This window comes from Silene latifolia, chromosome Y (assembly GCF_048544455.1).
Source record: "Silene latifolia isolate original U9 population chromosome Y, ASM4854445v1, whole genome shotgun sequence".
Taxonomy (NCBI): domain Eukaryota; kingdom Viridiplantae; phylum Streptophyta; class Magnoliopsida; order Caryophyllales; family Caryophyllaceae; genus Silene; species Silene latifolia.
In genome coordinates, this window is record NC_133538.1 from 211879926 (window position 1) to 211902909 (window position 22984).

A 22984-nucleotide genomic window follows, 5' to 3' on the forward strand; every position below is an offset into this window, starting at 1 on the left:
TCATACTTGTTGTTGTTATTATAATCATGAGTAGCTAATCCCCTCATCTAGGATGAAGGGGATCTAGGTTAATTAAAAAGGGAAAATCAATTAGTTGCTATTGATATCATTAAAGTTGTTGTTTGATTATTGTAATTCTTTTAGTTAATCAACTTGAGGCCTGAGTTATTAATTAGTGTAGCGAATCGATCCTATCGCCGACCGGGTTAGAATTGATATAGGTTGCGATAATCAAATAGAGAGTATCTAATCATAGCGACCGCATGTTAGAATCGATCTAAAGGGCATAATGGAGTCGACCGATCTTATGACCTTAAACAACTTGATAGATTTAGTAATTGATTGATAATCCCCGACTGATTGACCTAGTGAACCTAATTCCTAGACTTTTAATAATATTGTTAAACCTTCATTTAATTACTTGCAATTAGTCTATTAGAATCAACTCAAAACAAAACCCTCCGAAATTGGTTACCTTAGACAGCTTAAATATTTACAGACTTAGCTTTCACCGCCTCCCTGTGGATTCGATACCTGTCTTGCTGCTAGCTATTCTTGTTAGTCCTGAGATAGATTTACTTTGGTTTGGTGATACGACTTTAGCCACATCATTTACACACACATCATATGCCATATCCCTTATATCTAAACCAGCAGCTTCAGGTGTATGATTATTTACCTCTACATCAGATTTCCCATCCTCATCCTCTAATTCTCCATGAAAAATCCAACGCCTATAATCTCTACTGAAACTATTCTTTTCTAAGTGTACTTTGACATCTGGGATAGACAAAACCCTAATATTACCACATCTATTACAAGAGCATGGGATTGATGAGTGGAGATGAAAATTTTCACTAACGAAATTGTAAAATTCAGCAATTCCATCATTATAAATGGGATCACCAATTTCACCATCAATCATCCAAGTACGACCCATATATAAGCCAGTAGCTATGAAAAAAGAGATTACCTTTTTTAAGCTATAAAGGTTAATGACGGCGACGACGGCAAAGATGACTTGTTCACCATCAGTCATTCTATTATTAATACCTTTGAAATTTCATTTATTTTTAGAGTTGCATAATCTAAGACGGTTCTTATAAGAACCGTTGTAATTGTGCATGCATGCATGAGGTGAATAATGGTCAAACAACCAATAATAATAGGACATGCATTGGTAAACTAAAATCACAAACTTTTCAGTTTTCACAGTGGATCTGTTTTTACAACGGTTTCAAGAAACACCGTTGTTAATTGGTGTAATATGACAACGGCTTTAACATAACCGTTGTGGATATATGTAATATGATAACGGCTTAACAAAGAACCGTTATCATTTTGTCTTATTATTATTATAACGGTTCCAATTCTTATTACTCCCTCCGATCCAGACGAAAGGTAACATGGTGAAAAATGGGTTATTTAAGAAAAGAGGTAAAAAGGAGGGGCAAAGATGGAAAGATTGGTGAGTGGGCCACATGAGTAGTGGGTATTATTAAATGGGTTTAGGTGAGTTAAATAAGGAGTTAGTGGGTGGGCTACATGATGGCATTTGTGTAAATATGAGGAGGGTATAAGGATTATATTGTCCAAAAATATGCCATTTATAGTATGTTACCTTTGGTATGGTTCGTCCATTTTAGGTAACTGTTACCTTTGGTCTGGGTCGGAGGGAGTATCTTATTATGCCATTTCCATTCTTTTTTATTATTATAAGCAGAAAGTTAGTCATTATAATATTTTATTTGGTGGATTGCCTTTGAGTGTAAGGACTTAATTAAAACGTAACAAATAACATAAATAATTAAACTTTAATTCAAATAACCACCATAATCAAAATACAACTCATAATGTCAGATAATAATTAAAGACTTAATTAGAATCTGATGAAGTATTAGGATAGTCTTCATGCCCAATTTCAGCATAGATCAAGTCGTAGATCGACTCTTCATCATCAACGGGCAGCGCGGGTGGAATGGCCTCTTTCTCCCATGACATAGGCACGGTGGAAGGAATGTGATGCCTCATGTAATGTGTCAGCAGATGATGATCAACATGGGTCGCAATCCATAGATAAGGGCCCTTTTGTCTAGCATCCGAATAAAAATCATCTTTCCCCGCAAATCTAGCCCCTAATTTTCTTGCCTGACGAAAACTATCATGGCAGTTGGCTTCGTACAAAACCTTGCTTGTTTGTAGACACAGGGTACACTTTTTAAACCGCAGTGAAACCGGAGTCATGAAGCATTTGTGTCAACCACCCAAAATTAGGGTTTAAACCCTTTCCATTCCCATCATAACGAACCGGGAGATTATGGAAATGCAAGTAAAAGGCCGTGCGTAACGATAACGTGATTGTAGCTCCGATACACCAGCCATATTTTTTTAGAGAGAAATTAAAGAGTAAATGTTTGATAATTTAGATTTTGACCTAAAACATTATGAAGACATATTTATAGAATTATTTTTGGTCAAATTGAATATTATTGGTCAAATTGAATATTTATTAAAGTTCTGATAAAGTTTTGCATGCAGTGGTCAAACTGAGAAATCTAATCAAATAGTGACAACGGTTGAATTGAAAAACCGTTCTTTCATAATTGAAAATGATAACGGTTATAAGAAACCCGTATCTATAACATAACAACGGGTACCACAAACCGTTGCTGGTGCTAATTTAGTAACGGTTTTTGAAATGTCGTTTTCTCAAACTGGTAACGGTTGTCTAACAACCGTTGATAAGAGAGATTTTATAACGAGCTTTTGGAAACCGTTAAAAACGTTTTTTTATAACGGTTTGTTAAGTAGCCGTTGTCCCATTATAATAACAACGGTTTTCGTGGGAAACCGTTATTCTCATTATCGCGGTCTAGGTTTCTGCCAATAATTGGAAAAAGATAATCTAAGTGTCGTTATTAAATGCATTAAACCGTTGTGATACACTCCTTATTGATTGCCAGATTTGGCGTAGTGGAGTGAAGTTCGAAAGGCGTTAAAGCAGATGGGGTCGAAGAAAGCAGAGGGACCGGATGACATACCCATAGAAGTTTGGAGGTGCCTGGGGGAGAAAGGAATCGAAGGGGTAACCATGCTCTTAAACAAGAATTGGAGGAGCAACAAGATGCCATCAGCTTGGAGTAAAAGCACTCTTGTCACTTTGTATAAGAATAAAGGTGATGTTTAAGAGTGTTCCAATTATAGGGGAATTAAACTTATGAGTCATACGATGAAGTTATGGGAGCAGATAATCGAGCAAAGGCTTAGGAAAGGTGTAGACATCTCGGATAACTAATTTGGATTTATGCATGGGAGATCGACTATGGATGCGATTTTTATCATGAGACAGTTGATGGAACACCATCGGGACAAGAAGAAAGATTTGCACATGGTTTTTATTGACTTGGAAAAAGCATATGATAGGGTACCGAGAGAAGTACTTTGGTGGGCTTTGGCGAGAAAGGGTGTGTCTCAAAAATATATTGACTTCATAAAGGACATGTATGAGGGTGCTAGTGCAAGTGTTTGCCCTAATGTTGGGAGAACGGAAGAATTTCCCATTACCATTGGGGTGCATCAAGGTTCCGCACTTAGCCCATTTCTCTTTGATATAGTTATGGATGAGTTGACAAGGGATATTCAGGACGGCATCCCTTGGTGTATGATGTTTGCGGATGATATTGTGTTGATTGATGAGACGAAAGAGGGGATCGAGAGAAAGTTGAAAATGTGGAGGCATACATTGGAGACTCGTGGGTTTAGGTTAAGCAAGAGTAAGACCGAGTATTTGAGGTGTAAGTTCAGGAACGTGACGGGGTCGAGATCGACATAGGCTGGGAGTACTATTTTCGATGGAAATGTTGTTGACGGGTCAGATTTCTTTAGATATCTAGGATCTATTATTCAAAAAGATGGGGAGTTAGACGAAGATAAGGCTCACAGGATTAAAGCGGGATGGTTGAAATGGAAAAGTACTACAGGGTTTTTATGCAATAAAGATATGCCCCAAGGATTAAAGGGAAAATTTTACCGCACAGCGATTAGGCATGCCTTACTTTACGGCTCCGAGTGTTGGGCCGTGAAACATTGTCACATTCAAAAGATGAATGTGGCGGAGACGCATATGTTGAGATAGATGTGCGGCCATATACAAGGAAAGATCGATTAAGGAATGAAGTGATTAGGGAAAAGGTGAAAGTGGCGTCAATAGAGGACAAGATGATGGAAAACCGACTAAGATGGTTTGGCCATGTGAGAAGGAGACCTATGGATGCACCTGTTAGGAGGCTGGAGACCTGGGTAACAGAAAAGGCTGATAGGGGTAGAAGGAGACCAAAACAGACATGGCTAAAAGTGATACAGCATGATATGAGATTTCTCGGGCTGGATGAGGGAATGGTGACGGAGAGGGCACAATGGAGGGCGATGATACATGTGGATTTTTAGTATTTAATGTTATTTGAGATATTTAATGTTTTTATTAATTTAAAAAAAAAAAATTATTTGTCTTTTCGGATTTATTACACCTTTTTACCAACAATTTTCTTATATATTAATACCTAGTTCACTTTTAAGGTATTCCGGACCCTTAAGTTTTTACTTTGGTTTTCAAAATCGTTTTAATCTTTCTTCTCAATTTAAATTCTAAGTTTTTATAAAAGAAATCCGGACTTCGATTTTAAAACCTATAAGTTTACCACTCCCCTTTTGGTTTTCACTTCTTTTTTTCGCATTGAGGTGTGCGTTTACCCATAGACAGCTCCAAAGGATGACTCATGTCAATCGACCCCAAATCATTTTGGGATTAAGGCTCTGATGTTGTTGTTGTTGTTGGTAATTTCATGTATGAGATTTTTTATATTTGTACAACTTTTATTATTTTTATTTCCGTAGCAAACGTTCTAATTTTAATGGTTTTCGCCATGTATATTATTATGTTGTAAGATTGAATAAATTCTTAATGGATTATATCATGGTAATGTTAGTTTTTATTATTTTTCTAATATCACTACATATTAATACTGTAATTTTTAATATTTAATTATTCAAGTAATAAACTATTTTTGTTAATCTAGTAATTTTTAATTATATTTTGTAATTTTATATATGGAGATAATAAAATAATCAAACCATATAAAAGACATTATATAATGTAAATTTTAAGGCATACTTAACAATCCGTCTCATTGTAGTCTAAAGCTGTAAACAGATAATGGTCATCTCACAAAATGCAAGTGGAAGGGCAAGTGGGGGTATCCATTTCCCACCCACTTGCACTATCCACTCTCATTTTGTGAGACGGACACCATCCGTCTACAGCTTTAGACGGATAGTGTCCGTCTACAGCTTTAGCCGGATAGTGTCCGTCTAAAGTGAGAATTCGTGCATACTTAATTAAGTAGTTTTACAGGAAATAAAAAGAAATAAACTGAAGGCTTTTAGTGGTGGGGTAGGGGTAAGAAAAGTCTATTGTAAATTCCTAGATTTAAAGAACCAGCTAGAAGAGCCTAAAAGACCCCCATTTTATATATAGGAGATGGGTAATGAAGGCAAAACTTGCTAGAAGAGCCTAAAAGACTCCCATTTTATATATAGGAGATGGGTAATGAAGGCAAAACTCAAGACCGATAATTTAATATCGGATTCATGTCGTATTCCCGAGCTTGTCAATGTTTGTTAGGTCTAAATAAATATGTGGGTAAGGGTAAAAATTCGACCTGGCAAAATAAATCCGAATTCGAAAATCGAGCGAATTATATCTGAATTGATAATCGATCGAACATCCGATATGGGCAACTGAAATACTACCCGAAACCCGACTCAATCTGAATCGAACCGAACTGAATTGAATTCAATAATAATCGAATCATACCTAAACCTGAATATCTGAATTGGATATAACCAAACTGATTGAAACTCAACGAATTGATACACGTCAAGTTCGTGTTTAGAGATCTCAACTAATATCCAGCCCAACTTGTGTGGGGAACGGTGAAAATCGTTAATGGCTGGCATGGGTTCCATGGTCAAGGGTGAGCAATTAGGTTTGCCGAAGGGTGGTGGGATCACATATAGAGCGGCAGTGGAGGGTGTGATTGGGGGAGGGTGGTGGTGTGTGTATGGAGGGGTCACTTGTGGAGCAGCGGGGGAGGAAGGCACTGAGGAGTGAGGAAGGGTGGCGGTGTGTTGGAAGGTGTGGAGTTTAGTGGGGACTGGGGAGGTGTGGGTACTGGGTGTTATAGCCTTATGGGGTCAGCGGAAGGAATCCCGGTTGTTGATATGACTAGTGGGGTGCTAGTGCGAGAGAGGGGGCTACGGCAAGGGTTGAGAGGTTGGTATATTCCATTTTGTTTTGACAGAAATCACGAAGGTATCAATTTTTGATCAGAAGCGGTTTCGGTGGTAAAACTAATAAGTTCAAAAACAGAGTTTACAAGGCACTAAGTTCTAAAAATCTCACCCAAACTAAAAAAGCATTCCAAAACACGAAAAACACCTTGCGGCAGAACGAGACAGTAAAAATACAAGATGGGGAGCATATCAGTTGTTTGAAAGTCATAGTACATATCCAATACATCTGAAAGGGCAACGCAACATCGTCAAGGAAATCGAACATAATTATGACTCAGAAAGCAGCACATATGCGAAATGTTAGCAGTCCACAGTAGAAATCGCAATATTTGTGACTAGTAATAGGGCATGTAACGGTTTGGCCTTCTGAACCTAGGAACCTTCCTGCAACCAGGTCAGAAAAATGACGGTTAAGTAAAGCATAAAGGTTTAGAGAACATCTATGTTACTCCGACACTTCACGTTGGTTCAAGTGCAAGACAAGATACGACACTTCAACACTCCATTTTAGACCAAAAAATTGACAACTTTGCAGAAAATAACTGTATCCAACATTCGGACACCGTGTCGGGGGAAATCTGGTGCATTTTCACTAATCAAAGTGAAGGAAGAAAAGAGTCGGGGAAGATTGCTAGACTATTCAGCTCATTATAGTCCATTAGTGTGTTTGAAATCGTTGACAGTCTGAAAAGGAGTTTAAAGGCGGGGTTCTCAGCTTCCCAACATATTGGAAATGGAACTAGCAGCAGTGAACTAACAAAATCGCTTTAAAAAATAGCCCACATAACGGGTACGCTCTACTTCAATGAAAGAAACAGTCATGCTTCATGGTTTCAGAATCATGATAATCTATATCTAAACCCATCCATTTCACAACGTTCTTCTCCCATCCATTTTTTAGTAATTTCACAATATTCTTCCCCGTCCTCTTGTCAGCATCTACAAATCATTTCCTTCCCAGCTCCTGACCTTCCACCCCCCAAACTATATCCCTTTTCCCACCTTGCAAACTCAGATATACTATTTTAAATAACCCAAGTAAAAAACCATGGTCAACATAGTATTTGTCAGGAATCTCGGATGCAAAGTGACCAAAGTAGCTGCAAATAGGATGAACATGGTGGTGCTTAGGGCTGTTAACGAGCCAATCTGACGTCGAGCTCGGCTCGTTGATAAAATACAAAAAAAATATTATATTATAATATACTTATAAATGCCTAAATAACATATAATTTGAAATAAATTTAATATTACAGTATAGAAATTATACAAAAAAACTATTAACGAGCCCAAACGAGGTTCCGAGCTAAGCCTTGCTGAGCTCGGGCTCGGCTCGTATTTAGCCGAGCACGAGCTGAGCTTTGACCGAGCCGATTCCGAGGGCTCAACGAGCCAGCTCAAATCATTTACATTTACAGCCCTAGTGGTGCTAGTGGTGGTCTGGCAGAACGAAGAGTGTGGTTGCAATGCCAACGGGCATATAAACACATAGTATAAGAGTCTACGAGAAAGAAAGAAAGAAAGAAAGAAAGAAAGAAAGAAAGAAGGCATGTTGTAAGAGAAGCACATAAGAGCAAACAAAAGAGAAAAGGTAGAGGACTACAGAACGCAGTGCAAATGTGAGGAGTTTAAAATTATTACAACGTACCCATAGCCATAAGGATTAAAGTATGGTGAAGGAAAAGGCCTGCGGGGACGGAAAGGCATATAAGGATTAAAGCGCCTTCCCCTGAACTGCTTCAAGCCAGGCACATTTGTCCTTTTGGGCGAGACCTGAAAATGTAACACAAAAGCAATTAAATTTAGCAAATTTATGGCAAAATGTGTAATATTTCCATAAAAAATAAGGTGTAGGTAGCAAATCAGAGTTGACATCCACAACCATTATACAACAACATCAGAGCCTTAATCCCAAAATGATTTGGGGTCAGCTGACATGAATCATCCACAACCATTATCTTAAAAATATACCTTCAATTGACGGCCATGCAATTCCGATTCATTAAGGAGGAGAGCCTGTTGCACAGCCTCTTGCTCGACAAACTCTACGTATGCAAAACCCTTTGGCTGCCCAAATTTGTCTGTCAAAATTGTCACTCTATTCACAATTCCACAAGACTGAAAATGTTGCTGGACTTCTTCCGGGGTGCAAGCATAATCAACCTGAAAGTAATGATGACATCCAGATTATACACGTAAAAAGAGAAGTGTAATTGTAGAGCAAAAAAAAAAAAGATGTACAACAATTAACACTACGTCCAACTAGATGTACTGCAATCAACCAAATTTCCCACTCAGTCACAAATGATCAACAACACTTCTCTCAGGAGATCTACCTCACCACTAAAATGTAAAAGCCTTGGATGAATATGAGTAGAACAACTAAATTATAGAGTACTAGTAGGAAACAGAAGCTTTAGAGAAACATGGACATCAAGTCCTCAAAAGTTAAACCTTGTAGTCGCCCGTCAGCATCTTTACAACTTAGTCCAATCCAAGGATTAAAAATGGTGCAAGAATAAAGACAGCAAAAAGGAAATATCAATCCCAATCAGTTAGAGAACAAAAAGCAGTAAGAGACCGAGAATTCCTTAAAGCACAGGTTGCAACACACTGAACCTGACTGAGTGCCAGAAAAGGGGGATGATATCATGTTCTCTTCACCCCTTCCTGATTCTTTTTCTTTATTTACTTCCCCAGAAAAACCACAACAACAACAAAAACCAACACCCATAAACCAACACACTGAACCTGACTGAGTGCCAGAAAAGGGGGATGATATCATGTTCTCTTCACCCCTTCCTGATTCTTTTTCTTTATTTACTTCCCCAGAAAAACCACAGCAACAACAAAAACCAACACCCATAAACCAACACCCATATAATTCCCTTTGCCTGTATGAATTACTTCAAATCCTGAACCATCTCATTTCATAAACCTCGTCAAGTAGAAAGGCATTCTTTTATTTCGCATAAAGTTTGTACTTCAATAATAGAAAATCTTTTACTTTTCTCTTCTTCCCATTTCTTTTAAAAGACAGTAAAAAGAGATTACTTTTCTTCAGGGTTACCAGATTCACTCAACCACTAGCAAATCGTACATCAGCTCAAGTGTTAGCATACTGTTATTTAATTCTATATATCATTCACGTATAGTATGTGGCATATTCATATGAATTACGCAACCTTGCTTTCCTTCCATCATCAATATACCCAAGTCAACAGTGGCAATACGAACAAGAACAACAGCATTAAAATTATAACGCAAAAGTTCTCAAAGCACCAATCATCACACCTGTGCAAAATGGTTTGAACCAGGTATCAGTGCTCAGCATAGCCGCGCAACTAGCTTCAAATTGGATGCAGCTATCAAGCTAAGAGCAGCTAAACTTGTATGAATCTCTCCACCAACACAGACAAGCACTTTACATCCACCAGTGTCCCTTTTTTACCATAAATTTTTATGGTCCTCGTTTTTTTTTTTTCGTTTTTTCAATCTTTTTGGACACTGGTTTCATCTTTTTTTTTCGTTTTTTTTTTTTCATTTTTTTTATTCACTTTTTTTTTTTGCCAATTCTTAAATAAATGAACATGAAACTGTCATTCAACTACTAGAAACAAATCTATTATACACCTATATCCAACATCAGTCCATCTCCCAATATATTCAGTAACAAATCCGGCACTAAGACACAAGGACCTTGATGAAGAAGGAAGACCCTGCGATCATAGCAAGACATTTAAGTCGAACCATGATTAAATGAAAGCAGAATATGGATTCGGGAAAATTAGCAACAGCTTCAGAAGAAAAAAAAAATCCAACGCTCTACCAGTGCACCGTAGACCATCCAATGAAGTTAAGGCACCATAGAAACATAACAAAGAAACATGAAACATACAAACATACTCCCTCTCTTTTTCTATTCAGAATCGATTATTTTTTGGAGGTGATATTTGATATATAGGGATACATGAAAAAAAATGACAGGAGTAATATTTACAGAGTTGGCTAGCACAACACAGCAAAGATCACAACAACGAAAATAGACATCTTCACATCCATAAAGCGTAGGACCAAACAAATGGGAAAGATGCTATTTAAACATGCAATCACTAATATTAAACTAGAAAATAGCCTCACAGTTCAGCAGTAATCTATAATGTTGCTCACATCAGTAAGTTTATCCAAGCACACATGTCTCTAAAGTAGGTCAACAATCAGTTACGCACCTATACAGTATTAACTAAATGGCAACTACACAATCTTTCACGTCGAGTCTACCAAACCACCACAAGAGCCCAACCTCATATCTGTCACAATTATGATACATAGAGTCATAGACACAGTGTGCTGTGCAAAAACCACATACACTATTATTTCCTTCGTTAAGTGATGCAGACTAGAAGACACTGCTGCAACGCATCTAAAGAGGAGGATAATGAATATTCAAATACAAGTGCAAACAAAACTTGAGTCTACTACTCTACTCTATATCAGGAAGAATGCACCTCCTGAAATCATAATAGTAATAAAGTAAAAATACATAAAGCTCCACGATGCTTTTATTATGGCACCTCATTACTTAACCCAAAGCTTTAGAAATAACGCAAGAGAACTACATGTGAATGACAAAGAGGAAAGGAGATAAAAGACACTTGACAGGATAACCTAATAGTAATGATACAGTAATCTAATCAATATTAGTATCCTCAGTACAAGTTTCAAGTTTTCAGATTCCACGAATTAATAATGAGGGTGTTCAAACATGGGAAAGATCAAACAAACCAAACCACTAAAAACATAACCAGTCAAGGATAACAAGTGATGAAGGCCCATATAGATACAGTATACACTATAGATTGGCTATACAAGGACTTCAAAACTTACATTGCCAACAAAAACGGAACGTGCATCAACCTCTTCTTTATTTGCCAAGTCAGCAGCGCTAGCTGGATCTGTAATCAAAATAACAAGCAATCAAGACATATAAAGCAGCAAAAGAAAGGCAATAGCTATCAGATTCAGTAGCAATATGTACAAGGTTGCATGGAAACTAAATTGTCTTTGGACCTCAACTTATTGACGAATAAACAGCCTAACAGGACAAGATATTTTACATGCTTATCTTTGTAACAAGTAACAGAGAACGTCGAATAAAGGATACCAATGATTGACAGTTTTGACACCCATGTATGAAAGGACACAAAGGGAAGATGAGTGAAATACTAAAGCTGTCATGAAACAGAAAAAAGTTCCAATCCTAGTGAGAATGGAACACTTGACACCAACTATAGAACAATCATATGTAACAATAAAACTTCAAAGTTCAAACTACTAGCAAAGAGTTCCTGAGATAGGCTTTTAGGTTCGAGTAATACATCACAAAACCAAGATAGTTAGAAATATAGCATTAACATAAAACGTGAAGTATACACCATATTGGCACATCACAGAAACAGATAACCAACCTAAGGGAAATATAGATGTATTCATGAAATGCCGGCTGCCAAAATATACTGTGATTGGATTGACAACCTACTGAAATTCGCAATGTTAACTAATAACTACTACAGAACAATAGAAATAGCAGCAGGCGACTTCCCAAAGATCAACCTTGGCAATCATTCAAACCGTACGCAAATTCATCGTCCAATCCATTAAATCAGAATCCTAATACCCCAAACCAAATTGAGCTACATTAACATGACAATACCCACCTAGACCGATATAAAAATTTCACGGTTACCTCTATGGATACCAAACTATTCCATCTAAAAAATACACACGAAAAAAAATAGTATTCAACAAAATCAATAGATACAACAACAACATCAGAGCCTTAATCCCAAAATGATTTGGGGTCGGCTGACATGAATCATCCTTTCGAACTGTCCATGGGTGAACGCACGCCTCAAAATGCGAATAAAAAGGGAAGATGAAAAACAAAAAGGGAGAACGAAAATGTAATGGAAAGTCAAGGTGAACTTAGAGGTTTTAAAATCGAATTCCGTCTTTCTTTTATAAAAACTTAAAATTTAAATCGAGAGAAAAGATTAAAGCGATTTTTAAAAACCGAAATAGAGTTAAGGATCCGGAATGAACCAGGTCAAAACTATAAGAAAGTGGTTGTTGAAAAAGTGTGTAATAAAGGAGAGAAAAATAAATAAATTAATTTCTTTAAATTAAATGAATAAAAAAACACTAAATCTGTCAAAAACATCAAATACTAAACAAAACAATAGATAAACTAAACAATTTGATCAATTACTTTTGATACGATAATGATAATAAAAAAACCTAATTAGATTAATCAAGAACAACGCAAATAAATCAAGAACACTATAATTCAATTACAAACCTTGAACAGCGCCCATCTCCTTCTCAACTTTAGCTTGCATCTCACGAAGAGCAGCAGCTTCTTCCTCCATCTCTTTCAATCTCTTCTTCATCTCATCCAACTCCTTTTTATTACCATAAATTAAAATCAAAACACTTTAATTAGCTCCATCAACACATATAAGTAAATCTAGGGTTTTAAAATTTTCAAAAAATAAAATCTAGGGTTTCCAAAATCGAAAAAGGGGTACCTTGACGGCTGGATTATCGTCAGCGGTGGACATGTCGACGTCGGCGTCAAGGTCACCTTCGACGGGGATATCAGCTCCGTAAACCTCGTGTTCTTCTTCATCCATGATGATTGTGAGAAATTGATTTGGGGGAAAATTAGTGATGGAAGTACGAAACGCAAACCCTATGAATTTAGAGGATTGGGTAGGAGGAGTGCTATTTATGGGTTACGTACAAGTGTACAACGAGTAATAATTCTACCGTCCTCCTCTCACACACAAACCATTATAATATTTCACTTGGGTCAATTGTGTTTGTGTGTGAGGAGTACCGTCCTCCCGAGGATGGTAGAATTTTTGACGTACAATAACCTGCTAATATCGTCCACAATTTGTAATGACTTTCCTAATCTACCTTTCACTCTAAACCCCCATATATTAACATTAGTACGACATTTCCGTCACCACCGTTTCAATTCCGCTACCAAATTTAAGGAATCGACGACGTGAGTAATCTTAACTAGTTTAATTTTTTAAAAATTTGTAATTAGTTACTAGATTTAGGTTGTTTAGAATAGAATCGTTATTGTTAGAATGGATTAGCGATTATCGATTACCGCGCCAAAAATTAATCTAAGTCGGAACATGATTTTTTTTTTTTCAAAATTTTTCATACGAAATTTTTTTTCGTCCAAACCTAGGTCTAGACGGAAAAAAAATTTGTCCGGAAATTAAAAAAAAAATGTTTGTTTTTTAAAGAAATTTTTTTTTCTCACGGACGAAATTTTTTTTGGTCTAGACCTAGGTCTGGTCTAAGAAATTTTCCGCCTGGACGAAATTTTTTCTGTTTGGACGAAAAATTTCTTCGTCCAGGCCCTTTTTCGACATATTTTTTTTTAAAATTATTTATTTCCGTCTTAGATTAGTTTTGGGCGGGGATCGATAATCGTTAATCCGTTCTAGTATAATCCGTTCGTCAAATCATAAACTTGAAACGTAAACATATCTCTTGAACATCGTTACTAACTTGATCGTTGTTACTGTCATCAGTCGATATGTTTAAAACTGTTTTAATCGAAAATTTCGTAAATTAAATTACGATTTTTTTTCCGAAAAACCGTCTTTTTTTGTTTTTGAAAGATTTGAGAGAGAGAGAGAGAGAGAGAGAGAAGGGGGAGTTAATGGGAGGCAATGTTGGAAAGATGTGTTAATAGTCGACAATAATTAGTAAAAGTGTCGACGATATTTAACACGACCGTACGTAAGTAGAAATAGCCCAAAACGATACTCCGTATTAGTTAGTTAATACACAAAATATAGGACAGTCTTATGATATATGACCAGTCCATAAACAACTAGGCAAACTCCCTTTGACATTTTTTCACCCCATCTAAACCTTTTCTTTTCGCTCTGCTACGCCTCCATGGTCACTCCACACCACACACACTACCCTCAAAGCCCCATTCTCCTCACGCAACCGATGATTCGATTCTGCACAGCTCCTCTCCGGAGATATTCGTCTCTAAGTTACGAGTTTTTAACTTAAAACGATAAGTTGTCAAACTACAACCGCGTAAAGTTCTTGCAGTACTTTACAAAAACAAAGCAATACTCTTAAAATACTACATTGTCAAACCAAAGTTACTGATTACAAAATCAAAAGGAGGCATGATAAAGACGGACATTACTTCATGAAAATCTTGTAAAAGCTCCAAATTAAAATTAGAAGTTTTGAAAATAAAGTTGTTACAAATTTAACTAATCATTCTAGTTTACAAAATTAAACCACCAAAAGAAAGCCGAGAAACAATAAAGAGTTGGTTTTTCATAAAATCTTTCAAAATTTTCAAATTACAATTGTAAGTTTTGAAATTAAAGCTAGTCAAGCTAAGTCTTTGGGTCACCATTTATGTCGACATTCTCCTCATTATGTTTTAACTGATTTGCGGTAGTGGAAAGATGCAACAGAATGAAAGTTGTGGGGAGTGAGCGGGGACGGCAATGATGGCGAGTCGGGTGTTGTAGAGGTGGTGGGAGGCGGGATCGTGATTTCGTGATGATGGAGGTGACTGATGTAGAAGATTTCGTGAGAGTTCTATGTTCTCTCTTTTTTTTTTCTTCCTTAATTGTTTTTGTTGGGCTAACTTATTCTATTGGGCCCGTCCTATAATATAGGACGGTCTTATATGAGAGTTGTCGTTAAATTGTTTGCAATTAACAACTCTTCTTTGGGACCGTTAAGTGTTGACGTGTTGTAGACTTGGCCACGAGGCAGAGTGTTAGGGTTGGGCCAGTCCAAAGTGGGCCGTCTTCCACTAGTATTGTCTTCAACTGGCCTACCTAGAAAGCTAGGTGGTACTAGTCAGGCTGGGTTGGCTTTGCATTTGGTAGGTTGGACATTTTGGACACTGGACCAACAAAAATTCGGACAGGCTTGCACGTCCCGCACGAGCTGTAAGAACAACGACACCATCGAACCGGTTCGCCGAACCAGCCCGCGCGGTTGGTTAAGTCTATGTATTGTTTGGAGGCCATTGTTATACTAGTTATAAACTTTATACTCTTTCTGTCCCGGTCGTTTGTTTACCTATTTCATTTTAGATTATCTCATTCATTTGTTTACCTTTTTATATGGGAAGACTTTTTGTGAGTAATTTTATACTCCCTCCTATTTCAAGTAAACCTCCCAATTTCCTTTTTCGTCAAATTCGGGTTATCTTCCCTATTTCTCTATTTGGGAAGTTTTGTGTGGTTATATGAGGTAGTGTGTTTGCGTGTCCTATTCACTCTCTTAATCTTTGTGCTAATATGAACGAGGAGGTTTACATACAATAAGAGGGAGTATATAATTAGACTATTGTCCACTTGTCATTCATTACTACAACTACAAATGGTGTGAGTGCCTGACGAAGAAAGTAGATTTTTAGAGGAGTAAAATAATTAGGAAAAATTAATGAGAATAATCCATATTATTGGTCGTATTCCACTAATAATCCAATTTTTATTTAATCCCACGATAAACCTAACCTTTACCCAACTTATTTCAGACTAATGTTAGTCCTTTTTTCACCCGTTGTTTCCGGTTAAAAGACATGGAGCCCATTATTGTTAATTAAAATCACATCTTCATCTTTCTTTCTCTAATCTTCATCCTGCTTCCCACTCCATTCTTTTTTTTCCCTTCTTTCTCCTTTATCAAATTAACTCCTTCTAATTTTACAAAATCAAATCACCACCATTTATACCACACCCTCACTTCCCTTTCTCCCCTAGCTTGACTTGCTTCCTATAGTAAAATACCCACCTCCAAAAAATTGACCCAAACTAATTGTAATTACTTCAATCAAATGTTTTTAACTTTATGTGAAGATGAATTCATGGTTTGGAATAATGGTGGTGGTGACACAGAGATGGTGCCAAATTGGTAATGGCGGTGCATAGGGATGTGAAAGTCATGAACTTTGATAAGTTGTTAGCTTTATACATTACCCAGATGTTGTATTTTGTTATGGATAATAACTGTGCTTGTAATTGTTAGGTAGGGTTGTATTTGATTTGTTCAAATCTTTTTATTCTTTGTGACGGTATTTTGATCGAAAGAAAACAAATGAATGAGATTGATGGAGTGTAAGAGGAGGTGATTGGTTACGAATTATTTGGTTATGAGCTTAAGACATGCTGTTTTGTTAATCCTTGTTATTTTACGGGTATTGTTATGTGTGGAGCGAGAGATTGACGATTAGCAATAAGACAAGGATGGTGGCAGTGGTGTGAAGGTCTTCTAATGGTGTGGAGCGTGTGTGTGAGTCTGGTAAAACCATTAATCTTGATGACAATTATATTAATGGCAAGTTGTTTTGATTAAGAAAATATAAGGAAAACTGAAGAATTGATTTAGATTGAACAACAGGAGAGAAGGGTGGAGCATGAAGAAGAAGAAGATAAACTAAGAAAATAAAGTCTTTAATTAACCGGTTGGATAGGTAGCCCTTCCAACTGGTTTAGCCTTTAATGAGAGAGTAGTTCGTTGGGTTTATTGTCGGATTAAATAAAATTTGGATTATTAATGAAATACGACCGATAGTATGGTTTATTCTCATTAATTTTTCCAAATAATTAAAAATTTATATTTTGAAGGGAGTAAGTGATTGGCAAAAGTAATAATTGGACTTGTTGCTAGTAGCATGGAAAAATAAATAGTGTTTTGTATCTACTAGATTTCATGCCCGTGCGTTACACGGATAATCAAATAATATTATGTTTTTAGGTGACCTTGTAAAAAATATCACTAGAATTTTATCAAATGCATGCTAAGTGTCACGGTCCGCTACTTTTGCCGGACCGCGGCGCGCACCCTTGCCCGTCTCAAGGCAAGATGCAAGCGACAAGGATCTTCGTACTAGTGAGGGATCGCCCACTAGCACGATACTCGGGTCTCGGGGTGTGAGTCGGGATCCTAGTGTCGATCCCACAAACACGGCTTGTTAGTAAAGTGAAGGCAAAGAGTCGTTCACAACAAAGCAACAACAAGCAATACGAAGGCACAAGGTAGGAAGTAGATTTTCATTCACTAGTACTCCCTAAAGAAGGAAATTTGATATTTACATCCTGGTAGCAGGAAACATTGATTTTACAAGTTTAGTTCAGAATAGCGATATACCTATTTATGGAAACCTATTCTAAAACTACTAAGAAAATACTTACTACAAATGTACAAGGAAAATGAAATTACATAAGCATAAAATAAATCTAAGGGTTCAAGTGTGCGGATCGTCACACTCTCCCCCACCTAATCTGTTGCCGCCCTCGGCAACACAAAAATATTGAATGGTGCTTGGTGAGACATCCTCGGTGAGCTCGATTTTGTCCATGCGGTGTTGGGGATTGGCTTGTACAACTCGGCTTGAATGTGCGCTTCGTCCCAAACAATGTCGGCCTCTTCGTCCCCTCAAGGATAGGCTGGAGTTCCTTGACATAGAAGCTGCCGAACATCATGTTCTCCAAGTTCACCACGTGCTCCTTGTCTCTTGGGCACGTTCACTTTGCCGCTGCTTGAAAAGTCCTCTCTCGGGATTCCTTCAAGCACTGGCCCCAACGGACCTTCATCTTGTCTCTCGTCACTTGAGACTCGCATTCAAGGGAATGTGAGATCTCCGGACGCTGAATCGGCATTTCGGCGCGGCCCCCCGATGGTACGAGGCCTTCTTTCTTGGGTCGGCCCGACCGCAAACCAGGACGTCGATTCAAAGACATCGACGCGGCTCCACTGATGGTACGAGGCCTTATCTCCTGGGTCGACGACCGCAAACCAGGACGTCGATTCAAGACATCGACGCGGCCCCCCTGATGGTACGAGGCCTACTTCTTTGGGCATCTCGGCCCTCATTGTCTACTCCTCGGTGAGGGGGTAGACTCTTCTTTCGTCCCCCAGGCCACTTAGCATCGTAGTTAGCCTGGGTCTTGTTCGCCCTCGGCTCCACCGAACCTTTAGGCATTCTCCAAGGTCGCATCACTTGTTTCGGCGTCGGTATCACCCTCATAGCCGAAATTCGATGCTGCCCCTTGTCTTCGTCGTTGTCTACCGTCTTCACTACGATAGACCCCATTAGTAGCATCGATCCGTCGCTCGGTTTCAATACCACCAATGCTTTTCGAAAGAGCGCATCCCGAGTACTAACTTGAAGTCATCCGGCGAACGGTGGTGAAGTCGAGCTCCCCGCCCACTCACCCACTTGGACCGCGACCTTCTTAGCCACTCCTTGGACGCTTCTCATTTTCCCATTGACCAGAAGCCTTGCAACATTGTTAGCATCCCGCGTAACTAGCCCCAACCGATCCGCTTCCTCTTTCGTAACAAAGTTATGGGAGGCGCCCGAGTCGATCAAGGCTCGTGCTTGCTTCCCATTCACCATCAAGTCCACGTACATGAGCCCGTTGGATTTCTTGGCGGAGGACTCTTCGTATTTCCCCATCGCGCTGATCCGTTGGAGTGAGCCCATCCGTGGTTGGTCTTCACCATCACTCGAGTCTTCGTTACACTCTTGGTGATAGTCGGCCAACGCCCCATCAAGGCGTTCTTGAGCCCCTTTCGGTATCTTCTTGAACATGGCATTGAACTCCGCTTGGTTCGGACAATCAGCCATCTTGTGAGGACCCTTGCACACAAACACACGCGAACGGTCTCTTCGTTGTGAAAGCAGTAGAGTTTCCCGCCTTCGAAGACGAGCTTGAGGGCGAGTTTGTAGTGCTCGCCGATTGGGCTTGACTTCCTTGTGAGCGGAACCGACTGTTCCCAACTGAAATGGCGTTGTTTTGTGGCCTTTGTCCATTGTACCCACTTTGTGATGCACCCATATTCCCCGTTGGTGCCACAACTCTTGGTGCCTCTCGCTCTCCGTGAAAGTCGAGTAGGCGCTCCGCAGCCGATATGGCCGAAGACAGAGTTTTGGGATTCTGCCTCATGACCTCTTGTTGTGCCCACCTCTTCAACCCGTCAATGAATTCGAATGTCCTATCCGTCTCGGACATTTCGGTAATCTCGAGCATGCACGCTGAGAATTCCCTCACATATTCCCGGATTGATTTGGTGTGCTTGATTTCCTTCAGCTTCTTCCGAGCAACAAACTCCGTGTTCTCGGGGTAGAAGTGATCCTTCAAGATCTTCTTGAAGTCGGCCCACGATGTCACCGTAATCGTGCCCGCATCGATTTCCTTGTACCTAGCCCTCCACCACATCTTGGCATCGTCGACTAGATACATGCTTGCAGTGACAACTTCCGCGTCTTCGTCGAGCCCACTTACTCGGAAGTATTGCTCCATATCGAAGATAAAGTTATCGACCGCTTTCGAATCCCTCGCCCCATCGTAGGCACGAGGTGGAGGTGCCTTCACCATATGGCTCCCCACAGATTTCCTGTCATTGGCCACCGCTTTCACGAGCGTGGCGCAAGTATTCTCTAACATCTCGACTTTTCGATGCATATGATTGAACTCTTCCTCCCGATCGTCGGGGATCGCACCACTGATCGCTAGGATGCGGGTTTCCATCCCGTCCACCTTCGTCTCAAGGTCACAAACCGTCTTTTGTAACTCCTCGAGGCTCGCAGCCATCCGCATAACGATGTCCTCGAGTTTGGGAAGCTTGACGTCGATTGCGTCCTCTAAGGCATCCACTCGGTCCTCGATTGTTTCCCCCATTTTCTCGATCTCGATGAACAAATGCGGCGTGCAGAAACCCGTCCGAAGACCGGGCTCTGATACCAAATGTCACGGTCCGCTACTTTTGCCGGACCGCGGCGCGCACCCTTGCCCGTCTCAAGGCAAGATGCAAGCGACAAGGATCTTCGTACTAGTGAGGGATCGCCCACTAGCACGATACTCGGGTCTCGGGGTGTGAGTCGGGATCCTAGTGTCGATCCCACAAACACGACTTGTTAGTAAAGTGAAGGCAAAGAGTCGTTCACAACAAAGCAACAACAAGCAATACGAAGGCACAAGGTAGGAAGTAGATTTTCATTCACTAGTACTCCCTAAAGAGGGAAATTTGATATTTACATCCTGGTAGCAGGAAACATTGATTTTACAAGTTTAGTTCAGAATATCGATATACCTATTTATGGAAACCTATTCTAAAACTACTAAGAAAATACTTACTACAAATGTACAAGGAAAATGAAATTACATAAGCATAAAATAAATCTAAGGGTTCAAGTGTGCGGATCGTCACACTAAGAAAGCCTTTTAGCTATTTAGGCGATAAATTGAGTAGTACTTCGTTTTTTTTTCCAAAACATAGGAAAGACGGTCTTTCACTAATTTTTTTGAGATAACGTTTTTTCTGTACCCTTATTTATATTTTTTGTGACCCTTTTTTTATTATTGATCGTGACCTTAAGTGACTCTTTAATTTCGTACCTATTTTCATGATAAGCGTAAACATCTTATCCAACCGTAACGAAGCTTAATGAAGGCCATGTGTGTACTAAGGGAACTTTAGTTTTTAAAAGCCATGAAGATTATGTTTTAATGAAGACATGTGTGGTTAAGATTATTTTAATGAAGGCCATGTGTGTAATAGTGTAAAAAATCTTCATGAATTGTACATAAGATTTGTAATTAGTTCCTCCCTTTAGGGGTTGTTCCTACGCTACTATCCCTCATACTAATTAACCACAGATTAATTCTATTCATATAGTAGGAGTAGTTGGATAAAATATACTCCCTCCATTCAACTCCACACTACCACTTTCTTTTTTCACGTTTGCCAACGCGTCTTTTACGCGCTAAATATCGTTAGCTATGTATTTGCAAAAAAATATAAAAGTTACATATTTTTAATGTACTCGTAAAGACGAATCAAACAAGATTCCACATGAATATATTTCTGCTTACGTATTGAGAGAAAATTGAAATTATATGCTTAATTATGAATAGTGTGTAAAATAGAAAGTGGTAATGTAGAGTTGAATGGAGGGAGTAGTACGTGAGTACGTGAGTACGTGACCTATCATCAAAAATAATAAGACTAAGCAAATGTATCATATCGGAAAGCCGATATAAGAAACCTATTGTAATGTTATCAAACAAAGGTTATGTAGTTTAGTTTATACTCCTTTCCATCCACTCTTTTCTTCTCATTTGAAGTGGACACGGAGATTAAGGGTGAGGAGTATAATATTGATAAAGATATAAGTGGGGTTTGGTAATTGAAGAGAGTTATGAATAATTATGATTAAATATTAATAAAGGAGATGAGTGGGGTTTGGTTATTGGAGAGGGGTAGAAATAATTAGAATTAAATATTAATAAAGGATATAGTGGGGTTTGATGAGTGGAGAGAGTTAGGAGTATAATATTAATAAAAAATTTCTCAAAAAGGAAAGGGAAGAAAACCTGAATAATCCGTTTTAGTAAATAAGGAAGAAAAGAGTGGATAGGAGGGAGTATATGACTCTCAATGGCAATGGCTCATTATCACGTACAACAATTCTAGCCATTGTAAAAACGGTAGCAAGAAACGACCGTCTCTAAAACTCTCCACGAGGGCCGTGAAGAACACAAGAATAGGAGATTGAGAAACAACAGCTGCAGTGCCGCCTACTTTTCCTTACTTTCTCAAAACCTTCGCCCTTCTTCTAATCTTCATCCTTCTTCGTAAGTCTTTCTCTATCTCTATCTCTATCTCTTTTCTCCTTTTCATGGGTTTTTGGTGTAAGATATTTAATCTTCTATATGCATGTTTAATTACTTAAATAAACATACAATAAACTAAATTGCGGAAGCGATAAATAAAGATCGAGAATTAAAACCTCCAGCCATTGCTTATCGGTATTCCTGAATAGCTTTTAAACCCGAATAAAGAAATAAACCCGTTTCCGTCTTTCCGATTCCTCGTCTGTGTGTCTGCACGTCTGTCTCTTTCTTACTCTGATTTCGGTTCCGAACCCTTCTTCTCACTGATTTAGATGGTGTATATTATCTTAAGGGAGAGTAGGTTTGGTGACCTTTACCAGATATTATCACGTTTCTTTTATACTGTTTTTCTCATCAAAAAAACAGTTTCTAAGTGACTAAAGAAGTGGGTGGTGGTGGCTGTAGAATAGGAGAGGATCATGGGTTGTTACCTTGATCATGGGTAACTTCCCACATAAAATGGACCACTTAATTATCTGAAAACTGAATTTAATTATTTACTAATTAATTAACTAATAAAATATTTCAGATATTCTAACATTCTCCCACTTGGTCCATTTAAAATAGAAACTTCATGTACGGATCATAGCGACGAATTCTCTTGAGCGAAAATTAATCTTCCATGTATTACGATACACTTAGTCTCTCACCACTCACACTTAACTTAATGAATAAACCATATGTTTACTCTAGGTCAAAATATAATGATATTTCTCAATAAAAATAAATAACCAAAGTATGTACGTACATAATCCAAAATGAGAAAATATCCAACTAAATGAAAAATTTCAATACAATAAATAAATGTATCACATTATGGGACCAAGTCCCATATTCACTACATGACCCTTGAAACCTTTAGGTGGCATGCCTTT

The 22984-nt window shown here is 38.4% G+C and overlaps 1 protein-coding gene across 1 annotated transcript; it reads right to left on the reverse strand.

Annotated features, from left to right (window-relative positions):
• Nucleotides 1-6497: 6497 nt before the first annotated feature.
• Nucleotides 6498-13164, reverse strand: LOC141632045 (polyadenylate-binding protein 2-like). The gene is made up of 6 exons (XM_074444634.1): nucleotides 12939-13164; nucleotides 12710-12812; nucleotides 11239-11306; nucleotides 8323-8514; nucleotides 8000-8124; nucleotides 6498-6735 (listed from the first exon to the last, which is right to left on the reverse strand). Exons 1-6 carry the CDS (start codon nucleotides 13041-13043, stop codon nucleotides 6687-6689), a joined length of 642 nt encoding a protein of 213 aa, XP_074300735.1. The 5' UTR covers nucleotides 13044-13164; the 3' UTR covers nucleotides 6498-6686.
• Nucleotides 13165-22984: the final 9820 nt, after the last annotated feature.